The sequence below is a fragment of the Ambystoma mexicanum genome, chromosome 12, assembly GCF_040938575.1.
Source record: "Ambystoma mexicanum isolate Mex_15411 chromosome 12, UKY_AmexF1_1, whole genome shotgun sequence".
NCBI lineage: Eukaryota > Metazoa > Chordata > Amphibia > Caudata > Ambystomatidae > Ambystoma > Ambystoma mexicanum.
The window spans coordinates 421,285,631-421,301,491 of NC_090936.1; the positions used below are offsets into that span (position 1 = coordinate 421,285,631).

Genomic DNA, 15,861 nt, shown 5'->3' on the forward strand with positions numbered 1-15,861 from the left:
GTCCCTTCTCACGCATCCCCAGTAGTGGAACGCATTTCCAACTTCACCCAAGCTTGGGAAGGGATCACATCAGACAGATGGGTGCTGTCCACAGTGTCCGCAGGATACTGCATAGAACTGAGCGTCCCCGAAACCACCCTCCACGACAAAAAGTACACTCATTAGACCACCAGAAGATCCTTCTCGAAGAAATCGTCAATCTTCTAGCAAAGGACACGCTAGAACTCGTCCCAGGACACCAGGTAAACAAGGGTATTTATTCAACTTACTTCCTTGTGCCAAAAAAAATTTGACAATGCGCCCAGTATTGGATTTACGGCCTGCAAACAAGTATGTCAAGCCCCAAACTTTTTGCATGACTACTCTCCAAGAGGTAATCCCCCTCCTAAAAAAGGTGGATTAAATGGCAACATTGGACATGAAAGATGCCTATTTTCATATTTCCATGTTCCCAGCGCACAGAAGATACTTGCGCTTCGAGGTGGACAGTCAGCACTACCAGTTCAAGGTACTGCCCTTCGGGATAGCCTCGGCTCCAGGGGTATTCACAAGGGACTGGCGGTGGCACACCTACGCAGGGAGGCAGTCCCAGTGTACCCTTACTTGGACGACTGGCTCATCATGGGGGAGACCCCAGTAATTTGCAGAACAAACATTCAAAGAACGATTGACCTCCTCTTCGCATTAGGTTTCTCCATAAACGAGAAAAAGTCAAGTCTGGTACCAAGCACCTCCAAACAGTTCCTAGGAGCTCTCCTAAACACACAAGAGGGGTTGGCCTTTCCATCAGAGGAAAGAATTCGGAATATACTGCTGCAAATTCCGCAATATCAGGCCGGTCGCCAGATAACGGTATGCAAAGCTATGCGTTTGCTGGGCATGATGGCGTCATGTATTTACCTGGTCCCCCATGCGTGCCTGTGTCCCATGCAGGAATGATTGGCGAAACAGTGGTCTCAGGCAAGTGGTCAACACTTGTACAAAACCTTCACTGGTGGACAAGAGAAAATCTGTCCAAGGGAAACCCTTTTACGATCCCGAGATACAGGCTGTAGTCACGACGGACGCATGTCTGTCAGGGTGGGGAGCAGACCAACTCCTCCACACAGCTCAGGGTCTCTGCTCTCACTCAGAAGCCAAGAATCATATCAATCTGTTAGAGCTTCTGGCAGTATTCAGAGCGCTTCAAGCATTCAAGCCCTACCTGTTGAATCTGTCAGTGCAGATCCGGACAGACAGCACAACAGCCATGTTTTACCTGAACAAACAAGGAGGGACTTGTTCGCCAAAATCTGTCCAAGCCTGCCCAGAAAATTTGGATATGGGCACTCAGACGGAACATATTCCTGTCATCTCAACATGTTCCAGGAGATCTCAATTCTCTGGCAGACGCTTTGAGCAGAGACCCCCTCCCAGAGGAACGCGAATGGTGTCTACACAGAGAAATCATAGTATATCTCTTCGATCAGTGGGGTATCCCCACTATAGACCTATTCGCCACAAGCGAAAACAGACAATGCCCAGGATTCGCATCCAGGTTCCCCGATCCAGACTCCCAGGGGAACGCCCTGTGGATGAACTGGTCAGGGATGTTTGCGTACGCTTTTCCACCAACACCTCTCATCAGGAAGGTGGTCAACAAGATGAACAGAGAATCGATGACGCTCGTCCTAGTTGCTCCCATGTGGGCGAGACAACTGTGGTTCCCGCACTTACGCAGACTAGCGGTATGCGAACCCATCAAACTCCCGGGCTGGCACAACTTACTGTCCCAGCACCAAGGTCAGAAGGTGCATCCTCAACCCAACTCAATGAACCTGGCAGCATGGCTCCTGAGGTCATAGAGTTTGGACATCTCAATTTACCACAGAGATGTATGAACATCCTAAGGGAATCTAGGAAGCCAAACACAAGGCACTGCTACTTTGACAAATGGAAAAGATTCGTTATATGGTGCCAGAATAAGCAAATCAACCCAGTTGATTGCACTCCTTCCACAATTGTCATATACATGCTCCACCTGCTGGACGCAGAGGTTGGTTTTTAATTCACTGAAGGTACACTTGGCAGCTCTGTCAGCATACACCACCTCCCATAACAAGGTGTCGTGGTGGAAGGTACCAGTGGTTAAAGCCTTTATGGAAGGAGTAAAGAGACTTCACCCTCCAATTTCAAACCCACCACCAGGATGGGACCTTAATGTGGTGCTAGCTAAACTCATGGGCCCCCCATTCGAACCCATGCATAAAAGCAGTCTCAAACACCTGACTTATAAGACGGACTTCTTAGTAGCTATTACATCTATAAGAAGGGTCAGTGAAATTCAGGCTCTGTCAGTGCAGGATCCTTTCTTTATGGTTCATAAAGATAAACTGGTTTTATGTACACACCCTAGGTTCTCACCTAAGTTTATTTCTAAATTCCACATGAACCAGTGCATCGAGCTTCCGGCTTTCTCCCAAGACCCATAAAGCTCGGCTGAGGTGAAACTACACACACTAGATGTGCGTAGGGCGGTCCTATACTATGTAAACAAGACCAAACCGCTAAGGTAAACAGACCAACTCTTTGTCTCCATAGCTACAGGCATAGAGGAAGATTGCGTCTCTAAAGGTGCCATCTCTAAGTGGATTGTTAACTGTATCCAGCTGTGTTACTCCCTTTCTGAAAAAAAGTTGCCTTTCGCGCCAAGAGCCCACTCTACAAGAGGCATTGGGGCCACTCTGGCTTTCATTGCAAATGTACCCCTTGACACCATTTGCAAAGCAGCTACTGGGAGCACTATTCACACCTTTACTCCTCAGCACTACTGCATTGACACCCATTCCAAGACAGATACTCAAGTGGGACAAGCAGTTCTAAGACATTTATTTGCTCATGACCCTTCTCACATCCCACCTCCTTCCTCTAACACTGCTCGCTAATCTATGCACAGCATGTGATCTAAGCAGATTCCACAAGCCTCAGAAGGGATACATTACTCACCGTAATCGTATTTATGATGCTTGTATCTGCTTAGATTCACATGCGACCCACCCTTCCTCCCCTCTGAGAGAAGGCACACGGATGCTTGTAGTCTTACCTTTCTATCTATCTGCTTGGATTATCTGTACTCGCGCTACTCCTCATGCTACCTCATGTCATTAAAAACACAATCTGAGGGTCATAGACGCGTGAGGAATCATGGGTACAGTGGACGTCACACTAGGGATAGTATTACTGGGACGCCCTGTGTCGACGCCCATTTTCAAGTTTCAAAAACAAACTGTAATACTCTGCAGCTTCCACTAGATGTCGGCCTATGCACAGCATGTGAATCTAAGCAGATACAAGCATCAGAAATAAGATTACGGTGAGTAATGTGTCTCCCATATAGTTTTACACTCTTATTCTTTCATTACGTTTATCCCACCTCCCTCTGTTACTCTCCTTTATTTTACTATGCATGCATCAATTTGCCACACTCCTCAGTTTCTACTCACCATTTGCATATTTTCTTCTGCTGACCCTCGGGATCACCACCTCTGTTATCGCCTTTTCAAACTGTGGTCCGTTCTGCTTGTTGTAGAAGTGGGAGGGGATTCTTATTGAAACTAAGGGCACCCATCACACCCTGCTTGCAAGAAATGTTGTCTTTTATACTTACCACTATCTACGGGGAGCTTCACGTCCTGTCAGCCAAATGGCAAAGGTTGTGCGATATTACAGAGACTCTGTTTACTTATATCGATGGTCGATGGACTTTTTAAAGAACCATCCTCTGCTACCAAGTGAACTTGGTCGCCCAGCCCATTAAGATGAGTAGCAATACCCTGGTGATGGATGGGGATGCATATTTTATTCATACATCAATAATTGAAAGGACTTGGGTAGTTTGGCAAAAGGGGAGTCCGTTTTATTAACCTGTATATAAAACAGGGAGTACAACGAACATCAGCTGTCGTTCATTCCTCTTACTCGACTCATTTTATTAGAAACTGAGGTTATATTACATAAAATCATCATCATTGACGTTGACCTGTGTCACTAGCTACGTGGCAAAGTAAAAAAACCTAGCAGGGAAAGTGATAGGCTCTAAGAAAATAGCTAAGTATAAGTTGCATATCAGTATAGAACTGTGGAAGAAAGTGATAGGGTGCTTAACATCAGGTGGGGCAACTAAACCCTCCCCTCAAAATGGCCACTATGAACATCAATAAGTATACAACGTTCCATTGGCTACACAAACTATAGGACCCTTGATTATATGGTCTTCTACAAATGGTTGTCTTCTAACCCCCATCAGTACTTTTCCACTCATGTTTAGCAGCACGCAGGCTGAACATCCAGGTGTTAGTGGGCTCATCTAGAAACTAACTTCCCACCATTTATTATATTAATCCATCATCACCTCAATGGTCTAGTGTCAATTAGTGCTTTGAAGTTTGGCCTTGAGTATGTACTGCGCTCTGAGAATTTTAAGGAATGTAAGCTTAGCCTGCCCTCGTGCCTGGGTGTGACCACCTCTTCCTTCCAATGTCTTCCTTCCACATGACTGGACACCATGAAATTGAGCTTTTCGTGTTCTTTAATATTATTTTTTAATAGTCCTCTGACTTATTTTGTTTTGCTCAAGCCTCCTGATCAGGAGCCTCTTGTTCCTTCACACAATTTGTATCCAATGTTAGCCAATTCCTGTTTGATAAGACTTTTGGCTTCCTGGCTCATTCAACTGCTTCTGCTGAGATTCATTTGTAAATTAAAATTGCTTTTAACTGCGACACACTGAAGTGAGGCCTTCTTTGCCCATGTTTATGTTCAGTACTGCTTTATAAGTGAAGTGGAAACGTCCATCTTTTATTTATTTGAGGTGTATAAATACACGTATATTGAGACACGCATTCAACAACACGTACGGGCAATTGTGAACAATGATGCCAACTATCCGATGGCCAAACATTTTGCGGATTTTCATGAAAAAAATATGGGAAGTTTTGGGTTTTTTGGCATACATAAAATCGAGACAGGACCAAGAGGAGGTGATAAGGAAAAAATCCTTCGACAGACAGAGACTCGCTGCATATTGGACTTTGAAAGTAAATTCCCGAATGGACTCAATATAGATGAGGAACTGTATACATTTTTAGGACAGTGATTGCCAGTTGAACACATTAATCTCTGCTTCTCCTTTCTCCCTTCACTGTTACATATATCTTTTCCTTTGTTTTTTCCTCTCTGTTTTTTCCTGCCTCTTCTGTTGTCGTTGGTTCTTTTCGTTCTTGTTTTCTCTGTTTCTTCTCTATTTTCAAGTTCCAGACAACTTTCCAAACAAGATAGACAAAGGTTAGTTGGAGTCTTGGAACTGTCCAGTTTGTAAATACTGAAAGATGCTAATTTTCCAGGGATTACGACTAAAAGGAGGATATGTTACAATCTCTCCTCCTTTTAACTTTGTCTGTACTTATGTTAACAGGGTTTTACATTTTTTTGTACAGTATTTTATCTAATTGGTGATTGTTTGTTTATTGATATGCTCACATATATATGATAATTGATTGTTGTTTTTAAACCAGAGTTTGATTTTAATAAGTGGTGTAGAGCGTGTGAAAACAGATGCCGAGTTAGGAAATTGGGGAGTCAAGAGGGCAGGCACCTGGTCCAAATGAGCAAAGTCCCAGATTACGGTGTTATGCACTATGCACTTTACAGTAATGTTTACATCTTAGCGATATAAATTCCTCTTGCACCATGCACTTTATGATGACTGTTGAAGTGCTGCACAGAAGTAGTGAGCTCCTGTGCATTTAACATGGGGAAGTGATCATTGCACTTTATTGATTGATTGTGTGCCCTAAAGTGGTGAATGTATTGGCACTATGGCCATTAGACAGTGATTTGCACCGCTGAGGGCGGCACACAGTATGTACAGCAGGCCATCCGATGTAATCGATGATGTGATCTGGGACGGAACAGATATGCCAATGCGGAATTGCATTCCATTTTTGACCATCATTGGATTACACTTTGGAGCTGGGTAAGCATCTATGCGCTCAAATGGGGGTAATTAGGTTTCCCTCATTTTGATGACTTGGGAACGATATGTACGTTCACTATAGGTTGCAGGTGCCAGCCGTTCGAGCCCAATAGGACGCGTAGGAAACAGATGCAAGGCATTTAAGCATATACTCGTCACTAAGGGGCTCCATTGACAGACGCCCATTAACGGCGGTAGATCAAGGCGAACATTAAGTGGAATAAATACATTTTACTTTCTATCCCTCTCTACCCCCCCATTGTTGACCGGATAAATAGTCAACTGACGGGGACCTGAGAGTCACACTAACAGACACTGACATATAAGTGAAACCGGAGCATTACAGTAATCTTAACAAGTTTAACATGTCCGCCTTGAGTCTATGCCAAAAGGGGTGTATTTGCTAATGGAGTCCCTCATCTGTTTCGGCGGTAATGGTCGCCGTTCGCTCTACACCTTTGTTTTAAAACTCTTTGGTTTGTTGGGGACGCATTGTTGTGAACAAGCGGCGAGGAAAAGCCGCGAAACGCGTTAACGTTCCTTACGCGCACAATATTCTTTGCACTTTGGGAGAGCCAAACTTTGATGGCTTTTTAACTTGATTGTGCTGTTTGTAAGGCACTAATAAAAATTACTATTTCAACTCGAACTTTGTGTCCGGACTTCGTCTACATTGGAGAAGTGAAGAGTGCTACTTATCCTGCCTGATTCAATCAGTGCGAAAAAGATATATATATATATACATATATATATATATATATATGTCTATATTGGCGCTTGCCGCAAACTATTTACTATAAAGCTTGAGGCTAGCTTTCAAGATTACTTTTCTGTTTGCGTTTCAATTGCGCCTGTACACGTTCAAAATGACTTGATATCTGCATCTGTTTCTGCGGCATAAGCTTCTTCACCCTGAGCCCAAGATGTCACTTACTCTTGTGGCTTTCTTGATGCCGTATAGAATATCTGCATTCTCTGATCTGTGCATCTCTTCTGTGTGCGTCATCTCTTTCTGTGTGATGTCACCATTCATCCTTGCCTCTCATCTGCTCTGCTTCTTCGAGATCTCATTCAAATGGCCATCATATTGCCTTGCATGCAGGTACGGTTTTCTCAATGGGTACCTTGCCTCCCAGACTCTCTTAGGTATTGGTACTCTTATGGGTAACTGCACAGAGTGCACGCTCTGTTCCTTGCTGATTCAATGGTTCCGCATACGTCACATACTTTGGTTCCCAATCTATAGGTAATAAGGGCAGGGCAGTTGGAGGGGGAGTATTTGGCTCCTCCTCTACAAAGTAATTCCCGCAGGCATTGAAAGTGAAAGTTAATGTGAAGTTGGCACGAGTGAACTCGGAAGAGGGATGCTCAAGAGGGGGCACGTCTAAAGTCCCAAGAATCAGTGTGTTGATAAGAGTTAACCCGGCCGAGGGATGTCCACTGGAACTGTTTAAAAAGACATTGAGATTTGTGAGTGAAGGAAAAGCCATAGTGAACCTGGTGGAGGGAGGCTGAAAGCTTAGAGGGGTCTACGCCTGGAAGAGGGGGAGCCGGGTGTGAAGAACTATCATCCAAGTAAACAGAACAATGCTGGGATTGAACTATTGTTTCGATACTTCGGAACCTGACAGGCCCTAGAAAGTGAGAGAACATAGCTATCTGAGGTCCTAACATTAGTAAAGAATTTTCCAGGGATTTGCGCCCAGAAGAGGGGGATCCCGGGGTGAGAGTCATCACCTAAAACCCACAAAAGGGGAACTGTTTATTTTGATTTGTGGAACACGATTTGTCAAAGGTCAGCGCCCGGAAGAGGGGGAGCTAGGGGTGAATCGATCACTCAAAGAATATGTGAAAAGGAACTTTTTGTTTCATTTGAATATGTCAGGCCCTCGAAGGCAAGAGGCTTTAAAGACCAACGAGACTTGGCCATCGACGGTCCTGATAGCTGCAAGTGGAACTTTCGTCTCGTGCTGGAGAAGCTCGACAGTGTGCTGTGCTCCAAGATCCTGCCTTATCCCGTGCTCAAAACGTGGGCAAGAGAATACCAAGCTACTGCATCTTGACATATTATTTGAGAACACTTCTTTCTTTTCTTGAGAACTATCCCACACCCTTTTAGTATTAGTTGTAAGGTTTGGCAATAGGTTTCTTAGTATAGGCCGTTTGTATTCGACACAACGCCACTAGGACTGCCGCATTTTCATTTGAAGGTCGACGCTTGCTCCCATTTTAGATTTAGGCTTCGATTAGGCGTTTTTCCAACCGGCATACAGTTTAATAAACACCCTTGAACTGTGATCACTTGCGTCTGTCTTTACTGTTGCCACCATGAGTGCCTTACAGCCACTCCCTTCTACTTCTGCTGCCTCCTCTGTGGCTCTCCCGTATACCTCCTCTGTGGGCCCTTTGCCACCTAGCGCTACCTCTACCACCTCCCTGGCTCCTTCCTCTGCCACCTTCCTCTTCTACCGCTCTGGCTCCTTTGCCATTCACCTCCTTCCTCACTTCCTCCTCTCTGGCACCCACCTCTTCCTCCTCTCTGGGCCAGTAGCCCTCTCCTTCTGCCTCTGCCCTCTCTTGGGCCCCTCTGCCTCTTCCACTGGGTGTACCTCTCTCCTGTACCCCACCCCAGAAGTCTTTCATAAGTGGCAACCTGGTCCAGGTAGCTACTCTCAACGCTTGCTCTGCTGTCAAACACTCCTCTTACATCTGTCACCTCCTCGAAGACCTTGGTCTCGATGTTCTCGCTCTCATTGCGTCTTGGTTCAAGGCCACCTCTGTCATGAGTTTTTACACTATGCTCCCTGAGGGCTATAGGATCCTCTCCAAACCCAGGACCAATCACCCTGGAGGTGGAGTGGCCCTGATCTTTCCTTCACGGTCATTTGACCTATGAAGCAGGTGTCAGTTGCCGCTTTTGTCTCCACTTCCTCTCCTCCTACCCCTGCGGCTGACTCCCACTCTGACACAGCCTCTCCAACCTTCATCTCCATCTCATATGTTCCCGATATCCTTGCCCCCGTCATTAGGATCCATCTGAAGCCTGCCTCCAATTGCAATTCTTGGTATGACTCAGACTTGGTCGCTCTGAAACTCAAGAGCTGGCCAATCCGACTGCAGTCTTTACTTCTCCTGTTCCTTTCCAGGCCCCCTGTAGGGCCGTGGCCTCTCACCACACCACTAAAACTGAGGACATCCTGCCCACGCTATCCTCCTCTTCTTTTCTCTCTCCCTCTACCAGGCCCCCTCCGAGACCACCCTTCCCTCCTCTCCTTCTCTTCTCTTCTCTCTCTCTCTCTCTCTCTCTCCTATAAAACCTGATGATGTTTACGGTCTATGAAAGTTTCATCCAAATAGGGGCTCCCCTGCTCCTCCAGAACAATCAAGGACAACATAGTTTCCCTCACTCCAGCTTTGGTCGATTTCTGTAATCATTACTTTGCCACTGGATCTTTCCACTCTCTTCTCAAGCACTCCCTTGTGCACCCCCTCCTGAAAAAGCCCTCTGCTGATCCTTCCTGCCCAGCCAACTATCACCCGATCTGTATCACTCCTTTCCTGGGCGAATTCCTTGAGAAACTGGCCATCTCTCAGCTGAGCCTCCACATTGAATCTGCTGGTTATCTCCATGACCATCAGTCTGGCTTCAGATCGGCCACAGGCATGAAAACTGCTCAACTGAATTCCTGTGAAGATCTGCTCTCCAACCTTGGCTCCAGCTCTCACTCTGTCCTCATTCTCCTTGACTACCCCTTTGCTTTTGACACGGTCAATCACACAACCCTGATCATCCATCTCAGAGTGAACCTTGGCATCACTGGTCAGGCTCTGGCGTGGCTGAACTCCTTCATCTTGGACCGACCCTCCCAGGTCCAACTTGGGTCCTTTCTCTCCACCACCTCTTTGTCCACATGTGGTGTTCCCCAGGGCTCTATCCTATCACCCTGGCTCCTAATGTCTATATGGCCCCCCTGGCCCACTTGATCTCTACATTCTCCTCTAACTTTCAGTGTTTTATAGGATGACACACTGCTCTCTTCCAGGCTACCCTCAGCCTCCTCTCCCTCCTCATTCATTCCTGACAGTCTATCCACTATTCAGGGATTTGGCGCCTCTAATGACTTCTGCCTTAATGCCAGTAAGACAGAGATTCTTCTCATTGGGACCCCTGCATCTGCTTTTCCTCTGTCCCTCTGGCAGCCCTCCTTAGGCCCTCTCCCCTCGCCTTCATCTTAGACTCCATTCTCTCCTTCTCTCCACTCATCACGGACCTTGCCATGAAGGCCCAACCTTTTCTCACCTTCCCCCAGAAGCTCACTGTCTCCAGAGCTCTGGTTCTCTCCAAATTGGACTACTGCAACAGCCTCTTTCTCAATATTCCTAACTCTACTCTTCGCCCTCTTCAACTAATCCAGAACAGGACTGCAAACCTATCCTTGGCCTCAAGCCTGGGAACACATCTCTCCAGCTCTGAAATGTTTCCAGTGACTCCCTGTGGCCACGAGGATCAAGTTCAAGACGCTCTGCATCACCCACAAGGCTTTATGGGGCCGTGGTCATCTCGATAGCCAACACTCTCTTAAATACCTTCCCCCTAGAGTCCTCCGCTCAGCTACTTTAAACTCTCTACGGGTCAGACGCTTTTCCAAATGGAGAGTGGGGGGTAGAACTCTCTCCTCTGCAGGTGCCTCCCTCTGGAACAGCCACCCTGCCCCTCTCAGACTTGAGCCGAATCACCTGAAAATCCAGGAACTGCTCAATACCTTCCTCTTCTCTTCTTTCTTCTCTTTCCCTCACCCCTGCTAGTCTACCTGTTTGCTCATCCTGACTGATGGTGTGGTTGCCCTCAGAGTCACACAGGGTACCGTACCCCCTCTACTCCCCTTGACCAGTCACCTTGCAAGCCTTCTGGCATACCCAGCACTCTGGTCTGGGACTGCACCCGTGTAGTCCTCTGCCATCCTCGCACTTGCTCAAAGCACTGCTCCCCTGACTGCACTTCCCCTCGTACCTCTTCCCTGCACTTCTTCCCACACCCTCTTCCCTGCACTTCTCGTTGCACTTGCACGATCTGAATGTCACAAGGCCTGGTAAGATCGTTTGTCTTGTCATCCCTCTGTCTCCCCTCCTGTCTTGTGGCGCCTAGAAACACTTGTGTAAAGGCGCGTTATAAATACCAAATCATATCATGTATTTTTTCCAGGTCGTGGTTACTTAGTCCAATCCCATGATTTTGACTCCGGATTGGGGGGCGAGCTAGGCTGGTTCAAGGGTATTAAATGTCTGTTAGTTGCCCTTTTTGTAGAGGTCCTGGGAGAGGAGAGGTAAGTTACAGGGTCATTAGGATCCATGTATCTAGAGAGGCAGTTCTACGTAGAACATGAAACACTTTTATTGTGTTCAATCAAACCCCTAAATGTGCCTTGCATATAAAAATTGTGATAGACATTCAGCCTCTTGAGACTGTGGAGACACAATGGAAGAATATTGAAATGGAGGACTGTAAGTGATGCTGTGATAATCACTGTATTTAAGTAGTGGCACATTTCCTGTTCTTTGTTCTCATTTCCATGATTTCCGAAAAATCTTTTATTTCTGTTTTAGTTGGAGCGAAGGTAAGGATGGTTAAACAACCTCTTGTGATTTCTCTTTGCCAGGATGTTATAACTATGTTTGGGTTTATGCTGAATGTCTTTACGGTGTGCTTAAATAGAAATGCCTTTATTTCTGGAAGAGAATACATTTTAATGTTTCAGTGTATCTTTTGTTATTGTGGTGGCTAAAGCTTTATCAGTATTTTAAAGTTTTTTTTTAAACATTCTTTTTCCCCATTCGATTTTGTAATGCTCTCAAAAAAATGATTCTTTCGTGATGAGGTATGTATTGAAACGTAACCTTCTTTAGCTAGAAATAAATCCTACAGATTTGCATGTAAACATGTTTTGAAATATCCTTTCTTGCTTTTTTCAATTGAAACTTTGAAGCTGTCCTTTTTGGATTCACTCCAACATCTGTTCTGTGTTTTATAGGAAGCGTTTGAAGGCAAAGAACCTGATGTATGTTAAGCAGATCCTGTTTGTTCTTGAGAGGTTTGCGTGTGTGCTGGGAGGTAAGTGATTAATCTTCATATCACTAGAGGCTTACATCAATTTCTCCGAAACTGTGATTTTCTAACTTTCATTGATCTGTGACCTTTCTTTTATTGGGCTTGTATTTTATGAATGTCGTGAAATCCCCTGAATTAAGACATGATGCTCAACTTGACATACAATACCCTACATGCAGTATATCTTCCAGGACGCTGGTGTGTTTATGGACAATGACGGAACCTTAGCTATTCATACACGTTTTCAGTCTCCAACGTTCTTTCCAATGTCAATGTAGGATTGGTTCCATGTCATTTCATCCCCAGAATTTTCAAAGCCTGGCATTTCAACGTGCAAATGTTCATCAAAATATATTTATTTTTTGGGGGGATGGGTGCCCGCGCCACCTATTTGACCTTTTCCCTAACCCCCAAACCCGTATGTGCCCTTTCCCACCCACCCTCCCCCCAAAGAAATTTGATGAACATTACTGCACGTTGAAGTGGCAGGCCTTGAAATATCCGGCAATGAAAGGACTTCGTACATTAGGATTATCATTGTGTTTTAAACACCCAGCTAAATAAAATGTGTCTACAAGGTAATAGATACCAAAAAGCCCTTCTTTCCCCCGATAGGGTAGAACTCTCCAGATCATAGCCGTATAAAGTACTAAGTATTGTGAAGTTCTGCTGCTCTTCAATTTATTTAGTAACAGGCCCGTGCAAACTTGCACAATCAACTTAATTTGCTATAACATTAAGAGTTCTCTCTCTAATATGGTTCATCCTCCCACAGATTCCTCATTTTAGAGATCATATTCTGCTCTAGCATATCTTGGAAATCTTTGGCCGTACGGAGCTAGGTGACATCAGCGTCAAGGTCCCACGATGCACTTCATGCAGGAGACCTGACATGACGTTGGGCTCGATATAATCAACTTGGACTGTGCCCCATTACCTCAGTTCTTTTTTTACTGCATGCTCAGCATGCTTCTCGGAACACTCAACTTCAAAATGTCAACTCCAAAACCCACTGATTTCAAACTCTTTGAGGAAAGTGACCCCAAAATGTCCATAATGGATCCTCACAGTATTTGTCTTTGTTGCCTCGGCACTGACCATGAAGTTGTTGACTGTGGCTCATGCCAATCAATGGCACCGAAAACCTTGAAAGAGAAAAGATCGAAGGTGGGGCAGTCTACATCCAAGTCCTCTAGCACATGTTTGAAGAGGAAATTCTCCAAAGATCAGAGCTCCACAGCTGAAAAATCACCAGAGATACCCAGTAAAGTATTTAAAAAACATTTGAAAAGATCATGCTACAGAAGCAACTCTCCACATGTTCTTCCTTATGATCATCCATGAAGAAAATACTGACACTCGTCCTCAACAGATTCCTTGCCCGATAGGCGTCGGGTACAGTTCCCAACAAAATCTGCTTTGGCAGAGAAATGGGAACAGTTTAGACTGAGATGCTAGACATCTTCTCGAAGGCATTGCCTTTGGAGTTGAGTTAAAAAAACTGAACCCATTGCCACCTCTACAACCAGTAGTGACTCTGAGAAAATGTCATCCCACTCGCCCAAGAGCTCATGTGAAAAGGCTTCTTCAAAGGTTTCCAGCGCTTCCTCAAAGGACGCGACAGCTTCACAGAAGCCTTCAATGTCGATTGTATGCGCCTCTATCGCTCATGAAGTTGTTCCAATCCATCTATGATGGTGACCAGATCCTGTTCAGCTTTGATCTTTTCCGACCCTCGACCATTCCTGAGGACTTAGTCTCTCTGGAAGCGAAAATGGAGGAGTTAGTGTCCAGTCTCAAGGACGCCAGTGGGATCGACATCTTGCCCCATGTTTAATTTGGGCAACTTGGATGTACATGCTCATTCAAATGCAGCATATAGGAAGGTTATGAGTAAGGCCATATGTTTAGGTTGGGGTCCTCCTACTAAGGACATTATTGGATATGAGCTCCGAGATATCATTGACAAAGATCCACGTGAACAACCTGTTTGACCATATCATGCAGCATTGAAGGACCCTCTCCGTGAGGTATGAAAAAAAAACATGTACAGCCCCTGTGTGCACAACTAAATGGTTTAAAAATCAAGCCTTGTCCAGGAGTCTTGTGATTCAAGCTGCTCCATCTACTGCAAAATCATAGGCCCTCCCTACCGTACCACTGGGACATGGATGATAAAAGATGGCCTCATTATCAGTTTAGTGGTATCCTGGTGGTATATCTGCTGAAATACCACCCAAACGAATACCGTTACTGCCAGTTGGTCTGGCAGAATTTCAGCCAGATTACAAGTGGTGGTGTCAGGGTAATTCCCCATTTAATTTGAGTCCTCCTCCAACCACACAGGAAGCTTTTTGAAATCCTTAAATCTCTGGAAAAACCTAAGGCATCTCAGATATCCTTTACAGCCACTAACTAGACTGCTCTACCATACATGTGCTCTTGACGCAAACATTTTAAATGCTCAAAACAAAATAATTGCTGCTCAAAACCTCAAATCTTCTCAGATGAAACAGGAATATTTACAACCCACAGGTGGGGACTTTAAGAAATTAGCTTTCTTGCAAATTTCGATCCAAGATATGTCTATCATGCTCTCATCCTTGCGTCCTACCTCTTGTCCTTACAATCTCCTGCCACCAAAATTGATTTTGAAACACAAGGACTTATTTGCTCCCTTCTTGACTCTTTTAGTCAATGCCTCTTTTAGGGAAAATCACGTACCTAATGACATCAAAAACTTTCTATCACATATTGACCGAAGAGAACCTAGTAATCTGAGACTCATTACTAATTGTCAATTTCTTCTTAAAATACTTGAAAAATGTGCAACCACTGAGTTACAATCCTTTGTGGAGTCCAATTGCATTCTACACAACCGACAATCAGGTCGTGGACAGAGCGAAGGCCGGGATGTCGATCCTATTAGACCTCTCTGCGGCTTTCGACCTCATCGACAATGATCACCTTCTTACCTGCCTAACGGATCCAGGCAAGTGTTGTAAGAAGGCTGTGGACTGCCTCCATTCTTTCCTTACAAATCGTGAATCCAAAATACAGTGGGCAATCTGCCTCTTCTACCTCAGCTCCTATTGATTGCGGAGTGCCACAAGGCGCATTCATCTTGCCTGTGTTATTCACGTTATACATCGGATCCCTCTGTGCACTCCTTGACAAGCTGGATGTCTTTTTTACAAACAACGCCGATGTCATGATGCCTGCCTCCAAGGTGCCAGACAAGACCCAGCTACCCCAGAGGCAGACATCATGTCTTCAAGGGAAGTCACAACAGCCTCAAGTAGGGGATCTTTGGACTCAGTCCTGGCGCCATAGGCGCCAGGCTCATAAAAGAGGACTTTGTGTTAAAGGTGCTTAGTGTTAACTTACCTGATGCAGACCATGCTGCAACATCCAGGCCTTCTGAGGTCTGAATGGGACTACTTTATCTTTGGAACTACTTATCCACACGGGTGTGGTCAGGGGAGGAATACATACCTGAGAGGAAGGATACATACCTGGAACTACTTTGAAGGCTATTTAAGCCACGCCCAAGCAGCAACTCACGCTTTGCGTTTTTCTGCATCTAGCAGCTGGACGCTCACCGTGTTTGCTCCTGCATTCTGTCTTCTGCCACTTCTGCCAGCATCCTGGAACATCTGCAAAGAGAGAAGAGAAGAGAAAAGGGTAAAGAAGAGTCCTTACCTGCTAAATCCGCATTCCGGAGACATCTCGCCGACGGTCC

At 45.3% G+C, this 15,861-nt stretch overlaps 1 protein-coding gene across 3 annotated transcripts in view; it reads left to right on the plus strand.

Moving 5' to 3' along the window:
- The window catches only part of DDX11 (DEAD/H-box helicase 11), a 1,292,375-nt gene that overhangs the window by 657,308 nt on the left and 619,206 nt on the right, over window positions 1–15,861 (plus strand). For all 3 annotated transcript variants that reach the window (XM_069628571.1, XM_069628573.1, XM_069628572.1), the window contains exon 12: window positions 12,043–12,122. In XM_069628571.1, the coding sequence (XP_069484672.1) occupies window positions 12,043–12,122 (80 nt within the window). The remainder of the gene's footprint in view (window positions 1–12,042; window positions 12,123–15,861) is intronic.